Source organism: Pseudoliparis swirei, chromosome 23 (assembly GCF_029220125.1).
Source record: "Pseudoliparis swirei isolate HS2019 ecotype Mariana Trench chromosome 23, NWPU_hadal_v1, whole genome shotgun sequence".
NCBI classification, from domain to species: Eukaryota; Metazoa; Chordata; class Actinopteri; order Perciformes; family Liparidae; genus Pseudoliparis; species Pseudoliparis swirei.
In genome coordinates, this window is record NC_079410.1 from 18714218 (window position 1) to 18740532 (window position 26315).

At 46.6% G+C, this 26315-nt stretch overlaps 4 protein-coding genes across 6 annotated transcripts in view; 1 reads left to right on the forward strand and 3 right to left on the reverse strand.

Annotated features, from left to right (window-relative positions):
* Positions 1 to 833: 833 nt before the first annotated feature.
* mfsd6l (major facilitator superfamily domain containing 6-like) lies at positions 834 to 3620 on the reverse strand. The gene is made up of 2 exons (XM_056406141.1): positions 3523 to 3620; positions 834 to 2932 (listed from the first exon to the last, which is right to left on the reverse strand). Exon 2 carries the CDS (start codon positions 2893 to 2895, stop codon positions 1102 to 1104), a length of 1794 nt encoding a protein of 597 aa, XP_056262116.1. The 5' UTR covers positions 2896 to 2932; positions 3523 to 3620; the 3' UTR covers positions 834 to 1101.
* A 1582-nt stretch (positions 3621 to 5202) lies between these two features.
* Positions 5203 to 12573, reverse strand: LOC130188071 (phosphoinositide 3-kinase regulatory subunit 6-like). Its single transcript, XM_056406139.1, has 18 exons — positions 12319 to 12573; positions 12119 to 12211; positions 11428 to 11597; positions 11152 to 11287; positions 10300 to 10354; positions 10039 to 10222; positions 8876 to 9023; positions 8699 to 8791; positions 8263 to 8602; positions 8058 to 8148; positions 7854 to 7976; positions 7613 to 7720; positions 7057 to 7153; positions 6874 to 6947; positions 6695 to 6785; positions 6554 to 6606; positions 6342 to 6442; positions 5203 to 6248 (listed from the first exon to the last, which is right to left on the reverse strand). Exons 1-18 carry the CDS (start codon positions 12332 to 12334, stop codon positions 6092 to 6094), a joined length of 2130 nt encoding a protein of 709 aa, XP_056262114.1. The 5' UTR covers positions 12335 to 12573; the 3' UTR covers positions 5203 to 6091.
* Positions 12574 to 12675: 102 nt separating this feature from the next.
* On the reverse strand, positions 12676 to 24225 carry LOC130188070 (phosphoinositide 3-kinase regulatory subunit 5-like). Of its 3 annotated transcripts, XM_056406138.1 has the most exons (18): positions 24147 to 24225; positions 22284 to 22398; positions 21157 to 21257; positions 21016 to 21084; positions 20784 to 20922; positions 20122 to 20191; positions 19553 to 19730; positions 19293 to 19455; positions 19130 to 19201; positions 18267 to 19060; positions 17133 to 17258; positions 14680 to 14808; positions 14509 to 14602; positions 14317 to 14393; positions 14136 to 14223; positions 13972 to 14054; positions 13766 to 13869; positions 12676 to 13202 (listed from the first exon to the last, which is right to left on the reverse strand). In XM_056406138.1, the coding sequence occupies exons 2-18, from the start codon at positions 22393 to 22395 to the stop codon at positions 13055 to 13057; spliced, it is 2547 nt and encodes an 848-aa protein (XP_056262113.1). In that variant the 5' UTR covers positions 22396 to 22398; positions 24147 to 24225; the 3' UTR covers positions 12676 to 13054. The 3 variants fall into 3 exon arrangements, with proteins under 3 accessions (XP_056262113.1, XP_056262111.1, XP_056262112.1); XM_056406136.1 differs by lacking the exon at positions 24147 to 24225 and having other exon boundaries at positions 22284 to 22897; XM_056406137.1 differs by lacking the exon at positions 24147 to 24225 and having other exon boundaries at positions 19130 to 19198; positions 22284 to 22896.
* A 1738-nt stretch (positions 24226 to 25963) lies between these two features.
* The window catches only part of ntn1b (netrin 1b), a 43468-nt gene continuing 43116 nt past the window's right edge, over positions 25964 to 26315 (forward strand). The window contains exon 1 of the mRNA XM_056406140.1: positions 25964 to 26166. The gene's annotated coding sequence lies outside the window, so the exon portion shown is untranslated. The remainder of the gene's footprint in view (positions 26167 to 26315) is intronic.

A 26315-nucleotide genomic window follows, 5' to 3' on the forward strand; every position in this document is an offset into this window, starting at 1 on the left:
CGACACGTCAAGTAAATTCATGGTTTTCACTGGACGGTAAGAGTGGAATATAATTGTAATTTTTTTAAATATAAAGCCGTGAGTACAATGAGTACAATGTTTGCCTTGGAGATGTAGTGAAGTAGAAGTGGTAGGTGACATCCTCAAGTACAAGTGCATGTCACATGTACTGAACATCAGCATTAGAGACATTGAAGCCATTACAAATGTGTTTCTATATTTGTTTGTCTGGAATCAAACCAAACTGAAAGGATTTCATTAAACAGACATCTGCCATCACAACGGTACGCTGCTCTCTAACCACAAGCGTCACCATTCACGGGAGAGTGAGCTTAGATATATATAAATTAAATGTTTGTTTGCTTTCCAACTGTCTCTTGTCCCCATAAAAAGCATATTTGTGTCTTCAGAAAAGCGCTATACAAGTCAGAATTATTATTACTATTATTATTAATAATCTTCCCGAGGCAGCAGAGCAACGAGTCGGAAGGTATCAACGTGAACAATGTGTATTTATTTATTACAGATGCTCCTCAAAGACTCTTTGAGCACACACACAGTTCAGGTAGCCTCAGGTCTGGAACCGGTTGAAGAATCTCAAATACGACACAAAAAGACGTGCAGAAACTCTCTGGCAGGAAAGAAAATGGCACATTTAATTCAGCGCGTCTGAATAAGCAGGAAAAAAAGTGTTAAAAAAAACAAACACTTTCAAATGTAGAGTCGACGAAATGATAAGAAACAGCAGCTGAACCCCCTGCAGTTAAAACACACTGAGCCCGTGGTTCATCGTTTCACTCTACAGTCCATCAACAAGACACTAACACGGAGGGGAGGGGGGGGGTAGATAAACAGACTGGGTGTGGTGAAACAGGAAGCCGGCCTCACCCTGAGCACACACTCACAGAGAGGGCTCCTGTTGACCCGCCGCCCTGCATCCTGCTTCCTGTTGGCTCCAGAGAGACGGTCCGGCTCCGGGCCCCCGAGAGGAAACCCTCAGGAGCATCAATAAACCGGATTAAATACATGATGACTTATTTACACACTGATGTGCATGATTCTACGTGGTGGGCGACTGCGCTCTCTGAAGGGTCCTTGAGGCTAGTGGTTTACCCTCCGTCCGTTGTTGTTGTTGTTGTTGTTTCTGCTTCTGTCGTCATCCATCGCTTTCTCCAGCCAGTCTCTCTCCTGTTCGGACTCCGTGTCGCTGGCTTCGCTCGCGTCCGCCGCCAGCAGCCGCGAGTAGTTGATCCGGCGTTGGCGCGGCGCCTTGAACTGGAGCAGCGGCAGGCAGGCGCACCACGCCAGCACGCCCAGCGCCGCGCCCCGGAACAGCCAGGCGAGCCCGAACCGCTGGGCCACGAAGCCCCCGGCGAAGCTGCCCAGCCCGCTGCCCAGCTGCAGGGCGAGCGCGCCGTAGAGCCTCCGCACGCTCCGCTCGGCGCCCGGCGTGGCCACGTCCTCGCACTGGCGCCCCACGGCCCACCAGAGGGCGCCGCCGCTGAAGCAGCTCAGCGCCTGAGCGGGCGCCGCCGCCCACGGCCCCCAGAGGAAGGAGTAGTAGAAGCACTGCACGCCGAGGCACGCGGCCGCCGCGGCGAGCACGCGGCCCGGGCTGAGGAGCTTGGACACCCGGGGGGCGAGCGGCGGGAAGGCGGCCCGCGACAGCAGCGCGGCGGCCAGCGACAGCCCCATGTGCAGCTCGCCGCTCCCGTGGTCCTGCATCTGCCACAGCAGGAAGTTGTCCACGGCGGAGCTCGCCACCCCGACCAGCAGGGCGGTGGCGGCGCAGAGGAGGGCGCGGGGCGAGCCGCGCACCAGCCGCGCCGCCTTGAGGAGCCCGCCGGCCCGATCCCGCTTCCTGTCCAGGTGCAGGGGGAGGCGGGCGGCCACGGGGAGGGCCGCGGCCGCCACGGCGGCGTAGCAGAAGAAGTGCGCCGCGCTCCGCGGGAGCCCGCCGGCGACCACGCAGCTCAGCCGGCTGACCAGCAGGCCCGCCCCCCCGACGCCACACGCCGCCCCGAGCAGGCCCCACACCGCGGGGCCGCCGTGGCGGTCAGAGGCGTCGGCGGAGTCCAGATACTCGTACAGGCCGTCGTCCGCGGTGCCCTCCAGGGGGGCCGCCGCGAGCTCCCACGCCGCCACGATGACGAGGATGAGGAAGAAGAGCTGGTGCTGAGGGTCCAACGCCTTCAGGCTGCCCAGGAATGTAAAACGCTTCTCCTCTTGCTCCGCCTCCTCTTGCTCCGCCTCCTCCTCTGACCTCTTGCTCCTCACTGGAGCTCCTGAAGAGGGGGCGGGGCGGTGCACGACGGCGGCGCCGACCGTCGGTTCTCTGGCGCCGTCTTCGACCACTACTGTTGCGTTCAATGGGGGCAGCTGAGCGTGGGAATGATCATGATGATTAGGTGAGCTCTTAGTCCCAGGAAGGGTCCCAGAATGGAAGGGAGGCGTAATGGCGTTGGTAGTTTGAGTTCTAGCCGATGACGCCATCGAGGGCGCAACGCTGCCGGGCAGGCCGCCGCCGCCCAGACTTTGGGTCGGGCCGCCACTCGGATCGGACCGGTTACAGCCGGCGACCTGCGGGCGCACTGCCTGCAGCGGGACGAGCAGCAGGGCCAGAGCCGCCGCCGCCGAGCACACCAGAGAGGCGTTGATGACGGCGCGCCTCTTGTCGTAGTGCTTGGAGAGCAGGCTCGCCACGGGGCTCCACGCCAACGCTACGAGGTGCTTGGTGCCCATGACGATGCCCGTCATGGCGGGGGTCAGGCCCAGCTGCCGGAAGTACAGGGTGAGGAAGGGGATGAGGCAGGCCCTGGCGCAGCAGCACAGGAAGCTGAAGGCGCCGGCCACAGCGAGGTCGCGCCTGATGTCGATCTGCTCGTTCCTCTTCATGGTGGGAAGCGGCCGGTTCACGTGGAGCGCCTTGAGACTGGGAGACGCAGCACGGCACATTAGAGTCATAACAATAACCATGTTCTTTCTAGGGCTGCATTCATTTCCATCATCAATAAACCGGTCTATTATTTCTCATTTAAATCAATCAGTCTATGATATGTAAAAAAAAAAAGGTTGTTTTTTGGAATGCCAAATCTTGTAAATTCCCAAAGCCCTTTTAAACAAATAATTTATTGCATACATTAATTAATACATTATATTACAGTGTGGTTTGTGTTGGAAATAACTTGTTGGCCATTTACGTATACATAATATACATATACACACACGTATATATATATATATATATATATATATATACACACACACACAGTACAGAGACAATAAAGCAATAAAGTTATGATGGTAAAAAATACATAAATAAATGCATTAATTTTAAATATGTTTAAAACAAGTCGGGAAGAGCTGAAGTATAAAGAGCCACGGTGGAGATAAGACACAACGCGGATATAAACACCTGATAACAGCTGAACGCAACTGTTCCACCTGTGGCAGGAGGATGTGGAGTCCACGTCACAAGTTTGAAAGATAAGAAAATAAAATGAACCGTTAAACACACTTCACCTTTTGACCTCTGGCCCCTCGCCGGTTTCTTCTAAACGTGTCTACCGGTCATCCTCCACCTCGAGCTCGCGCATTCCGTCCACGACTTTGGTCTCGTACGCGGCGTGCGACCGAACACCTGTTACCGTCTGGACCGTGAGGCACTCCACCGAGTGGACGATTTCACCTGGAGCCGAGGGCCAGTCACGTGACCACAGCGCCCCCTGCCGTCGCGGATGCCACAGTGCACAGCAGGAGAGAGCGATAGGGAGAGAGAGAGAGAGGTAGAGAGAGAGAACACATCTAAAAACACATTATAAAGTATAAAGCAGTGCCCCTGAACTGAAACTGAGCACAATAGCAATATTTGTCGTCTTAATTTAAAAAGATTATTTAAAAATATTAATATATACAGGACTGTCTCAGAAAATTAGAATATTGTGATAAAGTTCTTTATTTTCTGTAATGCAATTAAAAAAACAAAAATGTGTCATTGGGATTCATTACAAATCAACAAATTTAATTTTTTATTCTTTTAATGCTGATTATGGCTTACAGCTTAGAAAACTCTAAAATCCTATCTCATAAAATTTGAATATTTCCTCAGACCAAGTAAAAAAAGATTTATAACAGCTGAGTGTTTGTCAAGGCTCAGGAAACCCTTGCAGGTGTTTCGAGTTAATTAGACAATTCAAGTGATTTGTTTAATACCCTACTAGTATACTTTTCATGATATTCTAATATTTAGAGATAGGATATTTGAGTTTTCTTAAGCTGTTATAATCAGCAATATTAAAGAATAAAAGGCTTGCAATATTTCAGTTGATTTGTAATGAATCCAGAATGCATGACATTTTTGTTTTTTTAATTGCATTACAGAAAATAAAGAACTTTATCTATGTATATAATATATATTAATATATATATGTATATATATATATATTAATATATATAATACATTAATCTTTTTCAATATGAATATATATATATTTATATATAATACATTTTTTTATTTTTATAATGCTACTATGCTAAATTAATTCTAAATTATTTTGTTATTAAAAAGATTAATGTAAAACATAGATGTATATATATAAATTTATACATATATATAATTGTTTTAATCATATATAAATATATATATTTATATATAACACATTTATGTAAAATTCATTTAAAAATATTGCTATTACAAATATATAAATAAAACTAAATAAAAATATATTTAAATTTTGATACAATATACATTTTTTATAATTTTTCTTATAATTCATATTAATTAATTTAGTGAATAGCAAAGACGTGTAGCTTGCCGCTTCTTCTAGGTGGGAGATAAAAGAGCACGTTCATGTCAACAACTTTCCCTTTGCAAATAAAAGCCAGCAGGTCTTTCACACAGGAGACATTCATGGGGAGGGATTGTTTATTCACCACGCTTCAAAATTCATCACGTTATGAACCCACGTCACCTGACGTGTGTTTCCTCACCTTTTCAAACAGAGAATGTGTGAATGTGTGAACCGCAAATGTGTTATTTAAATGATTTATATGTACAGTAGATTCATTCCCTGAACAGCATCACAAGAACATTTTAATTACTACTTCGGTGAAATAGATAACACTATATGACACGACGACACAACACACAGGCTGTAACAACACACAACACGCATGACTTCCAATGAGTTTATCAGTGGTGGGTGATGTGGAAAGATACTTTATTTTAGTAAACGTACAGAGGAAAAACAAAATGTATATCAAAGGGCCCCATTCAAAGGGTTGGTATTGAAAATATTATGATTATACAGATTGAGTATTTACTAAAATTACTAATGAAAGACAACTTATTTTCCACTTGTAAATATGGCATGAATACTATTGGGGCATGCAGCGACATGTTGCGTTTGAAGACCAGTTGTTAAAAAAAATATATATACTGTTCTGCTTCTAGAGCAGTTTAGCAAATGCATGGATATATAATAACTGATCTGGGCTTGTAGTCTGCTGCATCTATTTTTTTTTTTTTATCACCATAAATCTCAAACTTTGTAATTAATAAAAATATGAATATTTCACACATTCTTTGAAAACAATATTGAAAAATATATATGCGTATATATATATATATACACACAGATATTACTTTACATATCTTGGGACACATAAACTTTACATCGGGTCATATCCTCTCAGCAACGAGCAGCCAGTGACGATAATGTTTTTCTTTTTTTTCAATATGTGAAATATAGCCCACTTCAAATGTTGAACAGTTGCACGTAACAGTAGTTTAGTTCATCGTGTTTTCAAAAACGCATCGTGTATTTTAACATCGTCAAATCCTCATCTGAAAAGTAACGAAAGAGAATAAAGTATAAAGAGGAGCACCAGTCCTCCGGTTCCCCTTCAACACTGTTAGCCGTCGCCATGTTGAGAGCTGTGTGGAGTCAACAAATGGGCTCGACGATTTTGTATTGGGCACCTTTAAAGGTGTGTTTTGTTCGAGTATTATAGCAAATATCCATGATAACAAGGAATTTAATTAAATAGAATACAAGAAAGATGCATAAGAAATATGCAAACGTAGATAACGTTATGTAGAGTCTGCACACCATGAGGCGGACGGCTCACCGGTGAAGGTGTTGATGGGCAGGTGCATGGCTCTGTCTAGATACTTGCTAAACAGCGGCTCTCGCGTGGACCGGGACCCGACGCCGCATCCGGGGTGCAAACACGGGGATATTTCTACCCTGTGGAGGAATGACATCACATCGTATCACTCTCGGTTTGCATAAAGGTGAGCAGGTGATGCAAAACAGACGCGCCGCAGTGTGTTTAGTGACCTGTGCACGCCGGTGTACGTGCTGCGGGAGTCCTTATCCAGACACACGGAGAGCGTTCGATCCTGCAGGGCCCGGATGCTGATGTTCCGGGTTTGGATCGTCTAAAACACAAAAGGTTCAGAGAGCTTAACGATTTGCATCGAAGATTCACTCACAATACTGCAATAAATACGACTGATAACATGTTTTAAAAAACAATTTTGACTTCTTACGGTGTTGTTTCCTGGGTCCACGCTGTGAAACTCCACAGAGAGGTGATGCTCACCTGCACAAACAGACACGAGTCCGTCATGCATTGCATTGATAGCCACGACATGAATCTGTGAGTAGAAGATAAATGCAAAAGGTGGAACCTGATGCTAAAGCTGCCGGCTGTGATGTCATCACCACGCCAAACGCCATGGCTGCTTCTCTCTTCACCACTTCTCGATTGCTTAAGGAGATCTGTTGAGGAGATCCAGGTGTTAATGCAAGTACTGAACAGGAAGTAGGCTGATAATAGTAATAATAATAATAAGAAGAAGAAATGTACCTCTGTGTAATTGACTGACATGACCGAGTGGAAGACTTCCACCGACGGCTTCTTTCGGCGTACGCTGGGCTCCTCTGTCAAAGATAACGCCTTTAAGCAACTGTTATGTTTGCACAGTCATGATGGTATCTATATACACACACACACACACACACACACACACAAACAGATCCAGAAACATACTTGAGAACTTCTCTTTCAGGTGTCTGAACTCTGGGATGGCGGCCTCCAGGTGGGACACGAACACCTCCTCCACCACATCACAGCTGGAGCGGGTCATCTGAACACAAACCAGGAAGTCCAACATCCATTAACTATTGACAAGATCTACACGACACAATCCATATCGGAAAAAAAATGATCGTACAATTATTTTCTTGAAGCTGCATCAATTGTTATTTGTGTATTATTTGGTTTGGCCACCAGAGGGCAGCAGAACAGAAAGCTGAAAATAAATATATCTACACCTTTTAAAGATGTGTATCGTCTTGCGTCGCGTAGCAACATTGCATTCGTGTTGGGAATCCTGTTTCGATTCACCTGATGAACACAAGCTCAACCTTCCCTCTCCTGTTAGCTCAGTGGTTGGTCTCCACCAAAGGAAAACATCTGTCTCTGTAGCAGTTATTAGCTAACCAGGTTGATGTGAGGAGGGGTTTGGTGAAAGCAGGGAGCTAAAAGAGGGGAAGAGCATTTGTGGACTTGAGAGAACCTGCAGAGTCCTGGTGGTGCACCGTACCTTCACCGAATAGAGCGGCAGGTTCACCGGCTGCGTCCCACAGCGGAGGTAGTAGCACAGGGTGTCCAGGAGGAAGACGTCCGGCTCCACCGGCTCCATGTGGACAGACTGAGACATCACAGAAGGAAGAAGGCGTCAGATGAACTCAAACGCTGCTGTTTTTAACCTCGGCCTGCCTCTCCGAGCATGCAGAAGAAAGAGTCGCTAGCGTTGCCGTGTCGACTCGACAGCCAGCCAGTACCTTCCCAGCCAGTTTGGAGATGGCTGCTCCCAGACTGTTGATGTTGCTGTTGTACCACGGGTCCACGCGCCCCAGGAATGAGGCGAGACCCAATCGGCTGCCTTCATTCTCACAAGGGCTATCCTACGAGGAACGACAGGGGGTCACACAGTCTTCTACATTGACACCAGTCAGTCTCACGTTGGGGGACTCAGTGGGACTCACGGGGGAACTGCGCGAGGGCGACGTGACCGGGATGTAGTACAACCGGAGGTTCAGTTTCCCGCTCAAAACCGGCTGCTCTGACTCTCTCTCTCTGTCGGGGGGGGGGGGGGGGGAATAGTTGGAAAGACACAATGGGAAAAAGTTTTTGAGGAACATAAAGTACTTTGCTGTCACTCTATTTGGAGAACGGGGTTCAGCCGCTCACCGAATGGAGCGGTAAGCCCTGCTCAGGGTCCCCAGCACACGGTCGTCCCCCAGCACCACCACCCGAGCCGTGTGACGCCTCCCGGGCGAGCCTCCGGGAAACGCGTCCGTCTTCCCGCTCGTCGGGCGCGGCGGCGCGTTCGCCCTCTTGGTGGTCTTAAAGCCGTTTCTACGCGTGAAGGTCGGCGTCGGGTCGGTGGACGTGTCATCAAAGTCACCCTCGTTCAGATCTCTTCTCTCTCTCCCGCCGCTGTCCTCGGACTGAACTGAATCACTTTGGTCCTTCTCAATAGTCGTTGAGTCGGAGCCGCAGCACTTGGCGAGGTTTTCCAGCAGACTCCCTTTTGGAAACAACATATTTAGTGCCGCAGCAACGAGATCTTTTATTGACAGAAAAGTGAAGCAGTGGAAACTTTATCTGTGTCTGTTAGGCTCACATAGATCCTCTTTGTCCCTCCACAAGAGGAAGTTGATCTCCGGGTAGGGCATTGCAGTGCTGACCGCAACACCCCGATGGAGCTTGGTTTGTTCTGAGGAAACAGGGCGAAGGTTTAACGCGGCGACGCAGTCAGGATCTCTGCCAACGCCAAACTGTGCTGGAACAGGATGCTCACCTTCTTGAGAGGCATCCGAGATGTCTCTGTAAATGTGTTGCAGTCTGTTCAGATAGTTTGCACGACCAGCTGCTCCGTGCTTCAGACTCTCCTCCACGGCTAGAGACACTTCCTGGAAATACTTCTCCACCGCATGTTCCCCCAACGCCTGAAATACACAAAAGAAACATCTGGTAAAAAAAAAAATGTTAAAGAAAGAAAAGAAATACTGATACAGAAGAATATATAATTCATGTATTTAGTTCAGTGAGAAAATATCCCCATGCAATTCAATTCAGTTTATTTGTATGGCCCAATCTGTACACATACAACATCCCTGACATTTGACCTCACATCGGATCAGGATCAACTCCCTAGAAATTGATAAAACCCTTACAGGGGTAACAAAGTGAAGACACCTTCAGGAGAGCAACAGAGGAGGATCCCTCTCCAGGATGGACAGAAGGATAGATGTCATGTGACCAGAAGGAATTATTACAGAGTTACAACACATTCAATGAATATGACAGAAATTATTAATAATGAGTACTAGGCATGGACCATGATGGAGATTTCCACAATCCATGTAAACAGAAGGAGATAGAGGGGAGAGAAGAGGCAGGAGGCATCGTGACGGAGGCGGGGCCAATAAGGCACGAGGCACAAAGGAGGAGGCGGGGCCAATGAGGAAGGAGGCCAGGCCCAGGAGCCAGCATTTATCAGCAAGAGTCTACAGCCACGCTAGCTGTGAGCTGCTAACACTAGCATAGCAAAGTGCTCTCAATGCTAACATGCTAATGTCCAGCAGGTACAATGCTTACCATGTTCACTATCTTAGTTCTCAGCGTGTCGGCATGCTTTCTGTCATTGAGCTAGCGTTCTGCTACTTCTACTGAGGCCGAGTAAGTCAGGGATCACTAAAGCAGTGGGATCCGTCCCCATGGAAACCACGAATGTCTGCAAACCAATGCAGACACATGTGTGTGCGGGTGGATCACTGAGCTGTTGTTGACGTGGTGTTGGTGTTCGATGAAATGTAAATAAAGGGGATCCCCGATGGTTATTACGGTTCATCCTCTGGGGACCATGAGCGCACGGACACCATTTTCATGGCAGTTTGTCCAATAGTTGTTGAGATGATGTTCCCACCCCGACCAAAGCGGTGAGCTGATCAATGGACTGACCTCCAGGGCCCGAGTCAGCACGGCGCTCCGGCAGCTCGGCCCCAGAGCCGCCTGCAGCACATGCCGCACCACGTTCTTCTCCATGGTCGACGCGTCCCGGAGAAAGACGGACGCCTCCAGGTGGGTCCTCACCGCCGCTTCCAGCGGAGCAGAAAACACAGCGGGGTCGGCGAGCACAAACACCCTGGAGGAAATATACAAAATACAAGTTTGGCCGGGATTCAAACCTGCGCCTTTCTGTCATCCGAACGACACACTCACTTTTCCTGCAAGGTGAGGTTCTGCTCTGCGGTGACTCGACGGTGATACAAGGAGCCTGTCGGAGGATCAGGAGTCATTAAATCACACGCGTAAATATCTTCACACAAGTCGCGTCGCTTCCCCACACGCTAATGTTTCTATCCACAGACCTTTTCACACTCTAACTCGTCGTTGAGGTTTTTTTTTAAGTCACTTTTTTTCATTTAGTTTTCAACAACATAACAATTAACACAATTAACATTGTTCTCCCTCATTTTATTTGCTTTGTCTGTAGATTGTATATGTAATTTAATGTTTTTAGGTTTGTTCATAACATCAGCATCATTGGGACTACAGATGAAAAATAGCCTCTTGGCTAACTCTGGCACATTTACTGAAATGTTTTTATCAATGTGCACTGTCCCTTATTAACTAAACCCGGTAAAAAATACTTAAACAAATATGTACTTTCATACAGTCAATTTCTTTGTCAATGTTTCACTTGTATGTTTTGATGTTCAGGTGCACAGAAAGAACAAGAAACATCACATGCTGCTCACTCCAAGAAAGAAAGAAAAAGAAGAGGGGGAAATTATCATAATGGATAGATTGCATACAAATAATACAAATAAAATAAATAATTTAAATAATAATTATCCATTCCTGTCTCTCGTGATGTATGTGCTATATATGCAGAGTGTTAACACAAGATTTGTATTCTCCCACCATGTGAGTGTAAATGTAACACGATTTTTATGTGGTCCTTATTTGTGTTAATTATCTTCATAAGCATTTTATTTTAAAGAAGCAGACACCCACATGTAGAAACAAAAAAGGTGAACATTTATTGTACGATGAATTCTAACTCTGTACCCGGCGTGGTCATCTCCATCTTGATGCTCCTCACGGTGCTCAGCGCCACGGCGGAGTACGGAGACGGTAATGTCAGCAGTTTCATCACGCACTCAAACACCGCCTGGTAAACGCTGGTCGGAATCATGACACCTGACTGGAAAGGTGAGCACAGACGTAGCAAAACAATGAGACAAAACACTATTCATAATGCATAATTGTACTCTGGGCTATAATAAGCGCTCCACTGTTCCAAGACCGTCGATATAAACAATACGCCGTTATCGATTGCCTCACCTGCATCACCACATAGTAGAGTGTGTGCAGCACTGGGATGGTGTGTGTGTAGGATCGAGCGTCGTCGGCCTGCAGCAGCTTGCCCAGCTCTCGGACGAGCACTCGGACCAACGACACGCTGCAGGCGGGATTGGCTTCCAGCCTCTTCTGGAGACTCCATCGCATCAATCCTGCAGAGCAGACAGACTGTTGGCTTTATATTTGGGGATATGTAGTGTGTGCATGTGATGATACTGCTGTAGCAACTGGAGTCCATTGTTGATCATTTCACTTTCTTATTAACTGGGTCATTTTCACTCCATACGCTCCTTGAAAGTTTGATATAAAGCTACAACCAGCCGATGGTTAGCTTATCTTAGCGTAAACACAGAGAGGAAACTTGTTTCCTGTCTTTATGCTAAGCTATGCTTATTAGCTGGGTAGCTGTATATTTACTGTAAAAACATTCAACGTTTATCTAATTAATTATGTTAAAATATAACTTCTTTAGCTATGTCATTTTCACTCCATACGCATTAGCTGGTTAGCTTAGCATAAACACAGACAGGGCCATCTTCTTCCTGTTTTTATGCTAAGTTATTTAGCGTAGCATAAACAGAGGAAAATAGTTTCCTTTCTTTATGCTAAGCTAATTATCTGGGTAGCTGTATATTTGCTGTAAAACTAGTTCATCTAAATAATGACGTTTTACCTTTTTCCCAAACACGTTGGCCGCTCATCTCCTTCAGAAGAGCCTGCACCGTGTGTCTCAGGCCGGACTCAACCGTGGAGAAAGCCACGCAAGCTAACCATGAAGATCACACATGTTATTCTTTTAATAACCACATTCTACGACTACAAGCCAAACAAGTTCGACCCCACAGTCATTTTTTATATAAAAAAACAACTTACTGGTAGGATCAACCATCTTTCTTCAGGATCTAAGGAGAGTCGTGTGTGAGGAAACACTCAAAACCGAAGGAGAATCCAACGTATTCACTTCCAACAGATGTCAGTCTGCCAAGGACACGATGGCTTTTGTCTCCCGAGTAAAGTGAACAATGTTTGAATTGTGTCCGCAGCTCAAAAAAACAGAGAAAACTCTCAAAGCCTTGAAGACGTTGAGTCACACCGTCTGAAGTAATCCATCGTTCACCTGTGTCGCCTGCATCTGTTTCTCTGTGCATGAACTCATTCACGTTGGTTTGTGTTGGTGGTGCGGGTGACTCATTGGAGGAAGTGAAAACAAAAGAGTAAACAGAAAAAAGACTGATTTGAGATTTTATTTTCAGTTGTGTGATTCAAACCTTGTTTCGGAAAAACTGTAAACAAAAAACCAACGATGGAAAATCACTTCAAAAAATAAATAGTTCATTTTACGACATCAAAAAAGAATGTACACAGTAGTAATAAAGTAATTACTTTGACAGCAGGTGTGTGACGTCGGCCGTGCTCCAGGGGGTGAGAGAAAAGCATGTGCAAGGAAGCTTGAAAACATTCCTCCACTAGCTCGGCACACCTTGACGTCCTACTGTTTGTTCCCTGCACCGGGTTCAGTATCTACTCAGGAGGGTCTGCGTCCCTAGCTTACTCCCCCGTGTTGCTTTGGTCCAAACGGGCCGGGCTTCCCTCGGTGTGGCGGAGCGTGTCAGAGGCTCGAGGCAGAGAACGAGGTGATGGGGAGGCAGAGCAGGGAGCAGTAGGACGGGTGCAGCGGCTGCACTTGGCCGGGCGAGGACTTGTAGGACCTCCAGTCTGAACTGCTTCCGAGTTTACAGCACAGGGACACCTCGCACCTGCAGGAGAGACGGCGTCACTGCACGTACCGTTCAAAAGTCTGGGGTCACTGAGGAAAATTTATTTTCTCCTTTTAAATGAAGATAACATTAATTAATCATAAATACACTCTCTACATTGTTAATATGGTAAATGGCTATTCTCTGGTGTTTAATGAAGTCTCTAAATAGGTGTATAGAGGCCCATCTCCAGTGTTCTGATGGTACATTGTGTTTTCGCCTTAAAAGACAAACGGAGGGGTAGAAAACCCTTGAAAACCCTTTTATGTGAGCGCAGCTGAAAACAGTTATGCTGCTGAGAGAAGCTATAACACTGGCCTTCCTTAGAGCGACAAGTTTGAAGAACTACATTAATATTTCAAATAAAATCGTGACTATATTTTCTCTTCATTTGATGAATAAAAATGTGAGTTTTCATGGAAAACACCAAATTGTCTGGGTGACCCCAAACTTTTGAAGGGTAGTGTCTGAATTTAGGAGATTCTCATTGTAATGGGGGTTCTTCACATTGTTGTATTGCTTCTTTTACTCAAAGGTCTAATCACGTGATGGTGCTCTTGTACCTGGTGACACGTTGGATGAACTTCTTCTCATCCTGATCCAGACACACGGCAAACGTTGTCCCCTCCTCTCCGCCGTCCACCTTCACCTCTGATACGGAGATGTGCTGCCAGGGGGGAGGGGACAGGAAGTGTGAGGGGACAGGAAGTGTGAGGAGCCGGCGTTTCAAAAGTAAGATTCATTTCACGTTTAACTCCCACCCCTTCACCTGGTTGCATCCCTTTTTAGACTTGGCGCTCTGCCTCTTGAGGACCTCGGTCATCGTCAGCTGCAGACTTTCTATTCTCGCATCTGGACGGACAAGATTCGACGTGCTTAGACAAAAAAAATAAAAAACCTTTCTTGGCACATGATCAAAACGCCGCCACACACCCAGCTGCTCCGGTTTGGCTTTGTAGAGATTAATCGACGTGCAGGCCACCTCCGTCTGGATCCACTGACTCCTCCCGCTGACGGCCACCTGTACGCGGGTGGAGACGAGGCGTGAGGAGGACAGCTCACGCCGTGTTGTTGTTTGTTGTTCTGCAGAACACACAACATACATACAACATACCTTGTTGTAGGCAACGCTGAGCGCGAGAGGGGCGGCCTCCCGCTCTTCGTCTATGCCAAACCTTTTACTGGCAGAGCCTAGGAAGAGACACAATAGACGACACATGAGTATGTGTGTGTGTGTGTGTGTGTGTGTGTGTGTGTGTGTGTGTGTTTATACTGTCTGGGTGTGTCTGTTCAGGGTGTGACTCACCCATGGCCTTAACTGCTCTGGTTCCAGCCGTGTGCCCGAGCTCCAGAGAGTAGATAAACACTTCCCTTCTCCTCTCTCCTCCAGCCAGGGTCAACTGTCCGGGGGAAGGAATACAATAAGAATCAGGTGTGAGTGAGCATGTGTGTGTGTGTGTGTGTGTGCTCCTCTCACCTCCGCCTGGTAGAGCTGCACCAGAACGGGCTGGTCGGCGTGGCGACAGTAATAGAGCACCAGGTCCGCCAGCAGGGGCAGCGTCTCCACGCCGCTCGCCGACTCCTTGTCGGCGTCCTTACAGGCGGTCTGACTCACACACGAGAACAACCGTGAGATTTGAGACTCTCTCACGTCATACTTATTGTATTTAAATTCAGGGTTCGGGTTGTGTTGCGTAGATTAACTGGTTTGTTTGCTCGGCATATTTTATTAAACTTTCCTGTTTTCTACATTTAGATGATGTCATGATGCCTCCAGGCTGTTGAGAACCTGTTATTTTAAATGAGATTTCTCTATCCTTATGAGATGGGAGACACCCCCAATTATTTTAACCATATTTACTTTTTCATTGATGCACCAACAATCCCACTAACAATACAATGATGTGCTCCCTTGTTCAGGCGTCTTCTGTAAAATGATATATTTTGGATGCATAAAACCACCATAAATGACCAATTCAATGAGTTTTGGGGGATGTTCTCCACGGTGGCCACATCCCTCATGTGTGTAGCGTACCATAAACACTCACTCACGTCCACTTCAAGGAGTCCGGACATTACAGCGCTGGGACATTTTATTACAATAAACCTCACAGGAGGCCATATATATATATATATATATATATATTGTTACATCGTCTACTCCGGTGTTTTTCAACCTTTTCTTGAGCCCTGGCACATTTTTTATAATAACACCAAAACAATTACGACATGTCAGTTCAGTCTGTATTTTTCTTTTTAAATATTTCTTGATCGCCGTTAAAATGTCAAATGTGTTCAATATTGATCCGCCCAATAGAAGCTTTTATATTATTTAACTGAGATCCACTGCTCAACATATGCGTTTGCCGGATGTCTTTCAATATGAATATGTTGTATATGTTGAATATGTTGTATATGTTGTCAGGCACGTGCACAGACATTTTGGGGGGCAGGTGCTCAAACCAAAAAAAGGGCACCCAATGCCAAAAAAAAATCTGACAGAGTTGAAGCATAAGCATCAATACACTGATGATGCAATACATCCTCGACCTGCGTTTCCTCTGGCAGCATCAGACCGCTAGCTTACATTTTCTTTATGAATAAAGATTAATTATTATATAGCAACAACAGTACAAGCGTTCTGATTGGCTAATGGGTCGTCATGCCAGCCACGTATTTCCCTCCTCGCTGGTCTGATATGGATCCGTATTGCCCTCTTACGTCATTTTAAAAATGAGCGATATTGATAGACATCAACAGCCAAGAGCAGTGGTCCTCAAACTAAGGCCCGCCTCCACATTTGGCCCGGCCCTCTGAACTAGAGAGGCCTTATGATTTTTTTTTCAGTCTGGCCACGCAAATCCTAGACTAGCCCCTGTTGAATAGAACGGAATAAGAACTCTCTCTCTTTTCTCTCTCTTCTCTCTCTCTCCTCTCTCCTCTCTTTTCTCTCTCTCTCCCTCTCTCTATTCTCGAAACATAACTAACGTCAGTAAACAGCTGGATGAGGCTTTGAAATCACGGATTTCGTGAGTTTTTGTTTGTTTATTTTGTTTAGGAAACGTCGGACCAGTTGTGACGTCATGTTTTCAGCAGCGCTAATGTTGTGGTTGATTTATCACAAAACAACGTCATGGGACGAACACGTCATGACCTGTTTGTCTGGTGCTGCGGGTCAGAGGAGAAGGAGGTGCAGCCGTTTGGTGGCGCGAGGAGAACTGCGAGGAGGAGGAGGGAGGGAGGGGGGGGGGGGTCTCGTGAGCGTCGCGGAGCATGTCGGGGCGAAATTCTCACAAGAACTCAAATAAATGCCCCGTCTGATATAAAAACACATTTGGGGCGACTTGATGACAGAAAGAGTAACTTTTATTCTTAAATACTGATGAATGAAAAAAGTGTCTCCAGCAAAAAGGGCACTTTACTCATCCAGGGCAAAAGGGCTGGTGCTTGAGCACCACTAGGGCTCTATCTGTGCACGTGCCTGTATGTTGTATATGTTGTATATGTTCTAATATGACAGCGTCTCCAGTGCATCACTTAATTATTATTAATCTGTATAATCTGTATATCCTGTATTTATTATGATACTTTCTGCATTTCGTTGCTCTGTACTTGTACATGTGTAATGACAATACAGTTGAATCAAATCTAATCTAATCTAATTAATTCTTCTATCTTAAATGTTCAAGTATTTATTGTGTCACCTATCGCCACCTACTGGCACGGAAGAGAATTGCATTTCTAGGCCAGCCACTAGATTACTTTTTACTATTTTTCAGACACACAACAATGGAAAATTATTCACGACAACTCAAGAATAGATTTTTGGGACCGATTGAGTGAAATTGGACATTTCTCACGGCACACCTGGCGATCTTTCGCGGCACCGTGGTTGAACCCCTCAGGTCCGCTCAGCGCGATGGACGGTACCTGACAGAGGACGTCCGAGGACAGGCTGAGCAGACTGAGGACGTTCCTCTCGTACCAGGGGTCGGTCCGGCCCAGCAGCCGGGCGATGTCGGTGCTCCGGTCCTCCGGCACGCCGCCGTTAGACTCCTGTCAGGGCGAGGCAACAGAGCGTCACTCGCACGGTCGAGCAATAACATTAAAGCTTTTTAAATATACAATGAAAGAAATAGAGGCAGGTTCTCAAACATGTCAATGTTTCTTAAATGCACTCGATTATGGCTCAACTTTGAGTATCTTTTAACTCGTCTTGTCCAGGTCACCCTCAAAAAAGAGATTTTTAATCTCATTTGGACTAACCAGGTTAAATAAAGGTGAGTTTCCTGTCGGCAGGTCTGTGAAAACGATTGTTAGGAGTATTATGACTCATCATAGTGACGGATTTCCTGTTCCTTTACAAACATATATATAACAATATATATATACACTACCGTTCAAAAGTTTGGGGTCATCCAGACAATTTCGTGTCTTCCATGAAAACTCTCTTGTATATATCAAATGAATTGAAAATTGAAGAGAAAATATAGTCAAGACATTGACAAGGTTAGAAACAATGATTAATATTTGAAGTATTAATTTTGTTCTTCAAACTTCAAGCTCAAAGGAAGGCCAGTTGTATAGCTTATATCACCAGCATAACTGTTTTCAGCTGTGCTAACATAATTGCACAAGGGTTTTCTAATCAGATATTAGTCTTCTAAGGTGATTAGCAAACACAATGTACCATCAGAACACTGGAGTGATAGTTGATGGAAATGGGCCTCTATACACCTATGGAGATATTTCATTAGAAACCAGACACTTCCACCTAGAATAGTCATTTACCACATTAACAATGTATAGTGTGTATTTTTGAGTAATGTTATCTTTATTGAAAAAAACAGTGCTTTTCTTTGAAAAATAAAGACATTTCTAAGTGATCCCAAACTTTTGAACGGTAGTGCACACACACACACACACACACACACACACACACACACACACACACACACACACACACACACACACACACACACACACACACACACACACACACACACACACACACACACACACACACACACACACACACACACACACATAGATAGCTGTCCTCACCACAGGAGCTCTGGTTGAACTCCCTGTCCGCCCTTCAGTTGGTGTTTGGCCCCCCGTGCTTGCCGTCGTTCTCCTCCTGGTGGGGACAAAGTAGAACTGCAGCGTGCACGTCTTGGTGAGTCGTGGCCGTTTGCTCTCCTTCCGCTGCAGGTCGCTGTACGCCCGGGCCAGCCGGCCGGCCTCTTTGTCCCCTCCGAACACGACCACCCTGACCAGCGTGGGCGCCTCGGCCGCGTCGCCTTCGTCGCAGCTCAGGATCGGCCTCCTGCGGACGCACATGTGCTTCCGGGGGGAGAGAGGATCCTGGGTAACGGCGGGCGTGTGCAGAGGATGCAGTTGTCTGGACAGAGACCGGGAGAGTTTGAGCTGCGGCGGCGCGGCCCTCTGCACGTCGCCACGGTGACCCATGCTCTGGGCCCGCCGGCAGCTGCCGGGGCTGAGCGGAGCCTTGAAGAGCATGGAGAAGCGCTCCACTCCCAAGATGGACCTGGACTTCTTCTTGGGTTTCTTCCTCAGCTTCAGCTCGTCTCCCACGTCCTCGCCGAGGTCGCTTTCCACGCCCGACGAACCGGACGCCGTGGACACCGCGGACCAGCTGGAGGAGAGGGAGTGGCCGGAGTCCCTCGAGGACGAGGAGGCGGTGGAGATGCGGTGGCTCTGGAACCCGCGGTCCGCCTCGTCCTCCTCGTCCACGCTGGTGTCGATGGTATCGTCGTCGTCCATCGGGGATTTAGGGAAACAGTCGTCGGGCGAGTCCAGGTCGGGCTCGATGGAGAGGATGTCGTTCAGAAAATCTGCACGAGCGGAGAGGAGATTTGAGGGGATGCAAATACCAGCTGAATGATAACCAGAGGGCTAATTACCTAAGTTGTCGTTTTCCCAGGAGCACTTGTGGCATTTGGGGAAGGGCAGCGTGAAAGTCTCAACGGGCCCTACTGAGAGGAGGTCGGGTTTGAATGAAGAAGCTCTTATAACTTTGAAAAGCCGGTCGCTTCACAGCACCGCGTCTCACGGTGCCTGTCCTACCGTCTGAGAGTCCATCGCGGGGAGCGGCGAGGTCGTCTCTGAGCCGCTCCATGCTGTGCAGCAGGGCTCGCCGAGCTGACCTGAGGTCTGCCGTCGAGGCCGCCGCCTCCACGCGGTCGGTCACCGCCTCCACCAGCTGCTGCAGCTCCTCGGGACGCTTCGTCTGGAGGGACACGAGGCAGTCGGGTTTTACGTCGCCGGGAAAAAACCGGAAAGGCCGAGTGAAGAGGAAGCGTGGCGGCGTCCCCGAGGTCGGCCACCTGGAGGGCGGCGCGGAGCGCCCGCAGGTCGTGGGTGGCGCCCAGAGCGGCCTGGAAGCTGTGCAGGACGAGGAGGATGGAGACGTCTCGGCTGGAGTGATGGCCGCCGCTCAGCTGCTCCGAGACGGACTGGACCTCCGGAGGGACGTCCTCGTCTGGGTTCACCAGCAGCACCGTTCTAATGACACACACACACACACACACACACACAGAGACATAAGGAAAGCAGGGATGTGAGCTATAAAAGAGTCTAAAGTTCAAAAGTTTAAAAGTTAGTTAAACCTCAAAATCCCAAATACATATTTGTTCTAGGTTGAAGATGGATTGTTTTGGTGAGAGTTGCAACAGAAGCTCACAGATAGGCGTGTGGATTATTTTGGGTAAGCGGGTCATGATTTCTGTGAAGACACTTTGAGCATCACATGCAGAGCACTAAAGAGTCCCTTTATACTGGAGAGGAGGCAGACGCCTCCTGAACTCGGCCACTCACACCAAAACAATCGAGATTGATGAACAGGATGACTGATGTGTTATTGGGGGTGTACTGTGCCTTTAAGTGTGTAACGTACATGGTTTTGGATCCGTGGGTCTCAGAGGAAACACCCTGCTCCGCCCGAACCAGTCTTTGAAACGAAATACCTAAAGCAAAAGTACATAAAGTATTCTTCAGTAGTTCTCAGTGGGTAACACTGCCCCCTGGTGGCCACACTGGTATAATATGTTTTCATTTTTAAGTCTCAGATTATATATTTTCAACTTTCAATAAAAAAATTTAGTTTCGAATCTTATTTTTGGGGGGGTTAAAATCTTTTTTTCACGTTCAAATCGAACTGAACTTGAAAAAAATATTTGAACCCCCAAAAAAAGATTCAAAAGTGTCCAAAAAAAAGATTCGAAGTTACAACTACATCAAAATTAGATTTAAACCAACAACTTTTCATACAGTTACTTTTATTTCGAATAGATTGTTGAATTGTTAAATGATTTAGACCAACATTTTTGGCCTGGATTTGGCTCCACAGCAACACAACCCTGTGCCACCTCATCAACACCGCCATGTTATACATGTGATTGACTACACACACACACACACACACACACACACACACACACACACACACACACAGACAGATACACACACACTCCAACGTAAACCACAGGTTCAAACTCTACTCCCGATACCGTAGAGACGCAGCGCGGTACCGCCTGTGCGTTAGCGTGTCCGAGCTACCTGGCGCTCTGAGCTCCTTCTGGATGACCTTCAGCAGCCGTTTGCTGGCGGAGCTGCAAGGCTCCGGCCAGGTGAGGAAGCCGTGGAACAACAGGTAGGCCTCCTGCAGCACGCCGTCGTGCGGCGCCACGTGGGGCGCCTGAGGAGAAACCAGACGCAACCGGCTCAGAACAAGAGATGGAACACAAGTTGGAGGAACCTGAGCTTCTTTCTCTTTATTACAAGTGCTCACTTTGAGGAGGGCGGAGGAGAAGAGGAGCGTGAGGGGCACCACCAGCTCGTAGCGACTCTGCTCCAGCACCTGGACAAAGGAAGGGAGGATGAGAGCGGCCGTCGCTCCACATGACACACGTGTTGTCTTTCAGCTCTCCACCTGCGCCGCCTTGCTCAGCAGCTTCTGCAGGAGGATGAGGAAGTTGTGGGGATCTCTCTTCACGAGTTCCTCCAAACACCAGCGGTTGATGCACAGTCCGGCTGAGCAGGAAGACAGAGAGGTTTATTTCTCCCTTTGGGTTTCGCTCTGATAACCGGCAGTAAACACGCTGTTTACACACGCAGGTCCACAGACTGATCTTCAGAGAGGAGCGCAGGTCAAACTCATTTATCACGCCACTGGACAAAAGGTCAGGAGGAAGTGGTTTCAACAGCATACTCCTCCGTACGGCCCGTCGCTCCTCATGCTGTGCGTCACCACTTTCAATTCCCATTTTACTCCATAAGATGGACAATTTGTTCCTGCGTGTTTCGCTGGGTTCTGATGATTTAAAACTATTAGTTTTCATTTCGAATTTGAGATATTGGGCTATTTTCTGCTTCCGTCGTAACATCTTCTTTCAGAGTCGAGGGAGGAAAACATCCAACATGCACATTCTTTACGACACTTTGTCTGTTTGCATCTTTATACTCATAAATTATTCTCATAAAATCACCAAACGTTAATATTAGATATTTGTATACGTATTCAACCAGGGAAATGTCGTGGTGATATGGATTAGCTTCATGTTTTTATTCTCGTGTATACGCTGCTTCAGGAGTTTTTGAGCCAGTCATCTCATCTTCACTATAGACATAAACCAAACGCTCCAGTTCCATTCCTCTCTATATTCTGAAGGTTTAATTATAGATCATTACAAACCTGAAAACATGGAGACATTTAATTTGTACTATTGTGGCTGTTGAGAATATTATTTTGTGTATGGAGTCATAAAAAGAGAGATTCAACTTTCCCCTCAGTCAACATGTCAGCTCAATGAAACGTGAACATTTCTGTTTGTTATTTATCTAATAACACGATCATGTGGATGTTAAACCTCCACCAGCCAGATAAAAGACGTATTGTCTCAATGCAAGTCATCGCCTGGGGAGGTGTAACGTGTTCAACGACAGTGTTTAGCATCTCATCTGTACGTTCTGCCGGGTGTATGTTTCTGATGTGAATTGAGGACCTGAGTTACGTTATAGATCCAGATGTGGGTCAGCGCTGCCGGGTCGGCGTCTCACCGTTCCACAGCTGCTTGTCAGGAGCGTCGAGGCCCAGGCCGCTGAGGCAGCGCTCCAGGACGTGCTGGATGCGATCCTCCGTGCACGAGCTCTGCTCCACCTTCGGCATCATCTTCTGCACGGGCATCACAACATCCAGAGGAAAACACAGGAGATAAAGCAACAGGAAGTCCCCAGTAAAAACTAGAATTAAACCCTGTTGTTGTGTTCAGGTAAACCAGCAGCGTCTCTTCAGCAGAACTTCCTCTTATTGCTGCTGTCGATACTAAAGAATCATTATTGTTCCTTCCTGGAGACAATAAAGAAAAACACAAGCAGAGCTGCAACAAGTAGAGCTGCAAACACACAGAGAAGATGTCAGGACAGAAACTGCAGCCACACTGTCACTTCCCACTGAAACCAGTGAGTCACAGACGGAGTGAGACGAGTCGGAAGGAGAAAAAAGCCGCAACTTCTTCTGCTTCTCTATTTACACTTCATTCTTAAAAAGTATCTGCTGAACAATATTCCATGTGATTCAAGGTGGGATGGAAATAAATAAACTTCCCATTTCATCCTCATGAGTGTTGTTTACAAAGTGAGACGACGTCGTCCAGTGAAGAGCGTTGATGTCAGTCGAAGAGACACTTTTAAGGGAGTTTGCATACTTGGGATCAAATGACAGCTGTTGGGTTCAGACACATCGATGACAACTAAAACCCTCTGACCACAGAGGAATAAAACATGACATGTCATTGTTGATTAAAGAGAGAGGAAACATACACAAAACCACCATGAGAAATACCTGTTTATGTTAATATATATATATATATATATATATATATATATATTTATATTTATGTTCCTCTTAAGTATATTTGGCTTCCAGGATGTCAATGTGCATACGGAAGCTGTGATTGTGCCCAGCTGTGGCAGATGTGTCACAATGTTGAGTAACGTGTGTGTGTGTGTGTGTGTGTGTGTGTGTGTGTGTGTGTGTGTGTGTGTGTGTGTGTGTGTGTGTGGTCACAGGACTGGAGAGCCGGGGTCACTTGTGCCCGGCACAACAGGAAGAGGCCTTCCGGGAAACTGTGATGCAACGTTGAGACGGGACAGAGGGAGAGAGGGAGAGACAGAGAGAGAGAGAGACAGAGGGAGAGGTACAGAGGGAGAAAGACAGGGAGAGATGGAGAGAGACAGAGGGAGAGGGAAAGAGTGAGAGGGAGGGAGAGACTGCATCTTGACTTGTTGAAATAGATTCAGTGTGTGTGTGTGTGTGTGTGTGTGTGTGTAGAGCAGCGGTACCCTTAAACTGGACTGTAAACTGTGTTCTTGACCTCAGGCTCCTCTAGCCGGCTGCAGGTGATTCTAGTTTCAGTCGACCGGTGAAATCCTTTCGGCCTCGTGACGGCAGAGCCCCAAACGACGACGTTCACACGGTGCACATTAGAGCGTCTCTGGATCTATTGTGTTGTGAGGAAGCAGGTGCTGCACCATTGTGTTGTCAGGCTTTGTTGTCCTGGCATGCAAACACTTCACGCCACAGTGAAACAACACTGTCGTCTCCTCGGAGCACCGAGATCAGTTGGATGAGACGTACCACTCCGAGACAACTTCCATCAACTCATCACCTCGTGTTTCAATGAATAAACAAATATTCCACCTTGTACTTTGTGTAATTCTGCATGCACAACAGCCTGAGGCGGCTTTAAAAAAAAGGGGAACAGGAAATCTGCAGAGCTTGAATCTCGTTGCAGTTGTGTGTGATGGATGAGAGCGTGTGAAATGATCCAAACACGGCCAACCTGAGACCCGGCATGTGGGACACACCACAGAATCTGGAAACATGTGACATAAAAAGAGAATAAGGAGCCGTCATCTTACCTCTAGCTGCCGTGAGCGACGTCCCGGACCGTCCCGGATCGACCTCAGCTGGGGGGGAAACGACACAGAGAGCACATCCTCCTGTCGGTGCTCCTCACAGATAGAGCGTCGGGCGGCAGCGCCAGAGAGCGAGAGCTGCAGACAGGAAGTGATGAGGCTTTGGGGTTAACGTACTGTAAGCCCGGCCGGTGATGAGGAGGAGGAGTCGGGCGACACACCTGGTCGTGGATTTGATGTCACGTTATGTTTGTCACTCTGTTTTGAGAAAGTAAAGATAAAAAGCGTATCTATATAAATAAATGTAAACCCATAAAGTACTAAAGACGTGGATATTATTGCCTTCACTCGTCTTCTGGCACGTCGTAGAATTCTTCTTGCTTGGAAATCTCCAAGTTCACATCCCAGTCCGCCTGGTTTGAAGATGCAATGTTTTTCTTGAGTCTTGAAAACATTACATATGCACTTAGAGGCTGAAATGAAAACTTTACCAAGAAACGTCAACCTTTCATTTCAAATCGTTTTAATCTGCCAGTGTTGCCGACTGAATGAGACGCACATATTTTAATGTGTGTGTGTTTCTGACCCTCTTTCCTCATCTGTCTGACTAACTGGAACTAAACCTAAATACTTAACTCTAGTTTTACAATAATGTACTATACGCAAACTGTGAAAGAATATGAAGGCCATGGGTGGGTGGGTGTGTGGTGTGGGTCTGTGGGTGGGTGGACGGTGTGGGTCTGTGGGTCTGTGGGTGTTTCATGATTCATTATTATTATAATTTGTTATTTTGTTTTGCCATTGTTATTTCTATTTGTTTTCCTGTTTTCTTCTTTACAATTGTAATCTGATTGAAACATACACACAACAAATGAAAATACGTGTTAGTTGATCACTGTATATCATATTGTGCATTATCAATAAAGTATATATAAAAAATAAATTAAAATAGCGTATTAAATAGATGTCGCCTCACTGGTGCTCACCCAAAAGGTCCCGGAGGTTTACAGCGAGCTGCTGGTTCACAACGTCATGGCAACGGGCAGATCACTGAATGCTGTCTCAGAGTCAACAGGTTTGAAATAATACTGTAATAACAAAGAGAAAAATACAAAATATAAAAGAAAACATTCTACAGAAGGTGGTAATATGCACAAGAACAAGAAAGGTGCTCATATGTACAATTGTAATAGTTTTAAATGACAGATAGTAATGGTATGTCACATATGGGACATAATAAGTGTAGTGAGGTCGGGCTTAGTCAGTGGTCAGCAGGTCCGTCTTTCAATCGGGGGTTGGTGGTTTAATCCCTGCCCTCGTCGATGTGTCCTTGAGCAAGACACTTAACCCTGAGTTCTCCCTGTAGCTGTGTCTACGGTGTATGAATGTAAGTACATTTGGATAAAAGCGTTATCTAAAATAAAATGTTTTGTCATTACACATTTTTCAATAGTTGTGTTGACATCCCTCATGGAAACACACGGCGTGAACGTGTGACCTGCTCATCGCTGCTACATGTGTTTAATGAGTTTAATCCCTTTAACTACTTCCCTATTTTTTATTGGTATCTTCAACTCAAAAGATTCCATTGCGTCATAATTATCTTCATGGGTCCGGACTGAAAGTGTACTTTCTTTAAACACATGCAGTACCGCCGACCGGCCGCTAGAGGCCGCCGCTGCCTCTCCCTCCACAGAGACGCGCACCGGGCTGCGGACCCGCGCTCTCCTTTATTATGCGCGCGGGGGGAATGGGACCGGCAGAGCGCGGCGGGCAGAGGTGTGACTGAGAGGACAGGCAGAGGGACACTCGGAGCCAGCTGGGCTTTTGCCATTCCCTTTTTATATTTAGGAATATCACAGAAGTGTGTGTATGTGTGTGTGTGTGGGGGGGGTTTAGAAGCAGTTTTTTTCTCTTCCCGTGCGTAAACTGGAGAGGTGGTTCTCCACATTCTTAGGAGTTTGCGCTTCACTTTCAGACTGAGCGCTTTATTTGGAGCTCGTGTCCCGGGTCTCTTTGCCTCGTAAGAATATTTCATTCACATGTTTTTGTGTGTCCACGCTTCGCTGCAGTGCGTCCAACTTTCCCTAAAATGTCTCTCAGAGCATCATTTGGGTCGCAACTGTTTTATACTTGTCTGGATTCCGCCTTGAAGGTGTTATTAACTCTGAT

Excerpts from the sequence above, each read along its gene's own strand:
- mfsd6l (XM_056406141.1), bottom strand. The coding sequence starts at position 2,895 with ATGAAGAGGAACGAGCAGATCGACATCAGGCGCGACCTCGCTGTGGCC.
- LOC130188071 (XM_056406139.1), bottom strand. Across the intron at positions 10,355-11,151 it reads GATGGAGATGACCACGCCGG|GCTCCTTGTATCACCGTCGA; the intron begins GTACAGAGTTAG and ends ATCCTCCGACAG. Across the intron at positions 10,223-10,299 it reads AACCTCACCTTGCAGGAAAA|GGTGTTTGTGCTCGCCGACC; the intron begins GTGAGTGTGTCG and ends TATTTCCTCCAG.
- LOC130188070 (XM_056406136.1), bottom strand. The coding sequence starts at position 22,410 with ATGCCCGTGCAGAAGATGATGCCGAAGGTGGAGCAGAGCTCGTGCACG. Across the intron at positions 19,731-20,121 it reads ACCCACGGATCCAAAACCAT|AACGGTGCTGCTGGTGAACC; the intron begins GTACGTTACACA and ends GTGTGTCATTAG. Across the intron at positions 14,603-14,679 it reads TGCAGCTCTACCAGGCGGAG|TTGACCCTGGCTGGAGGAGA; the intron begins GTGAGAGGAGCA and ends TCCCCCGGACAG.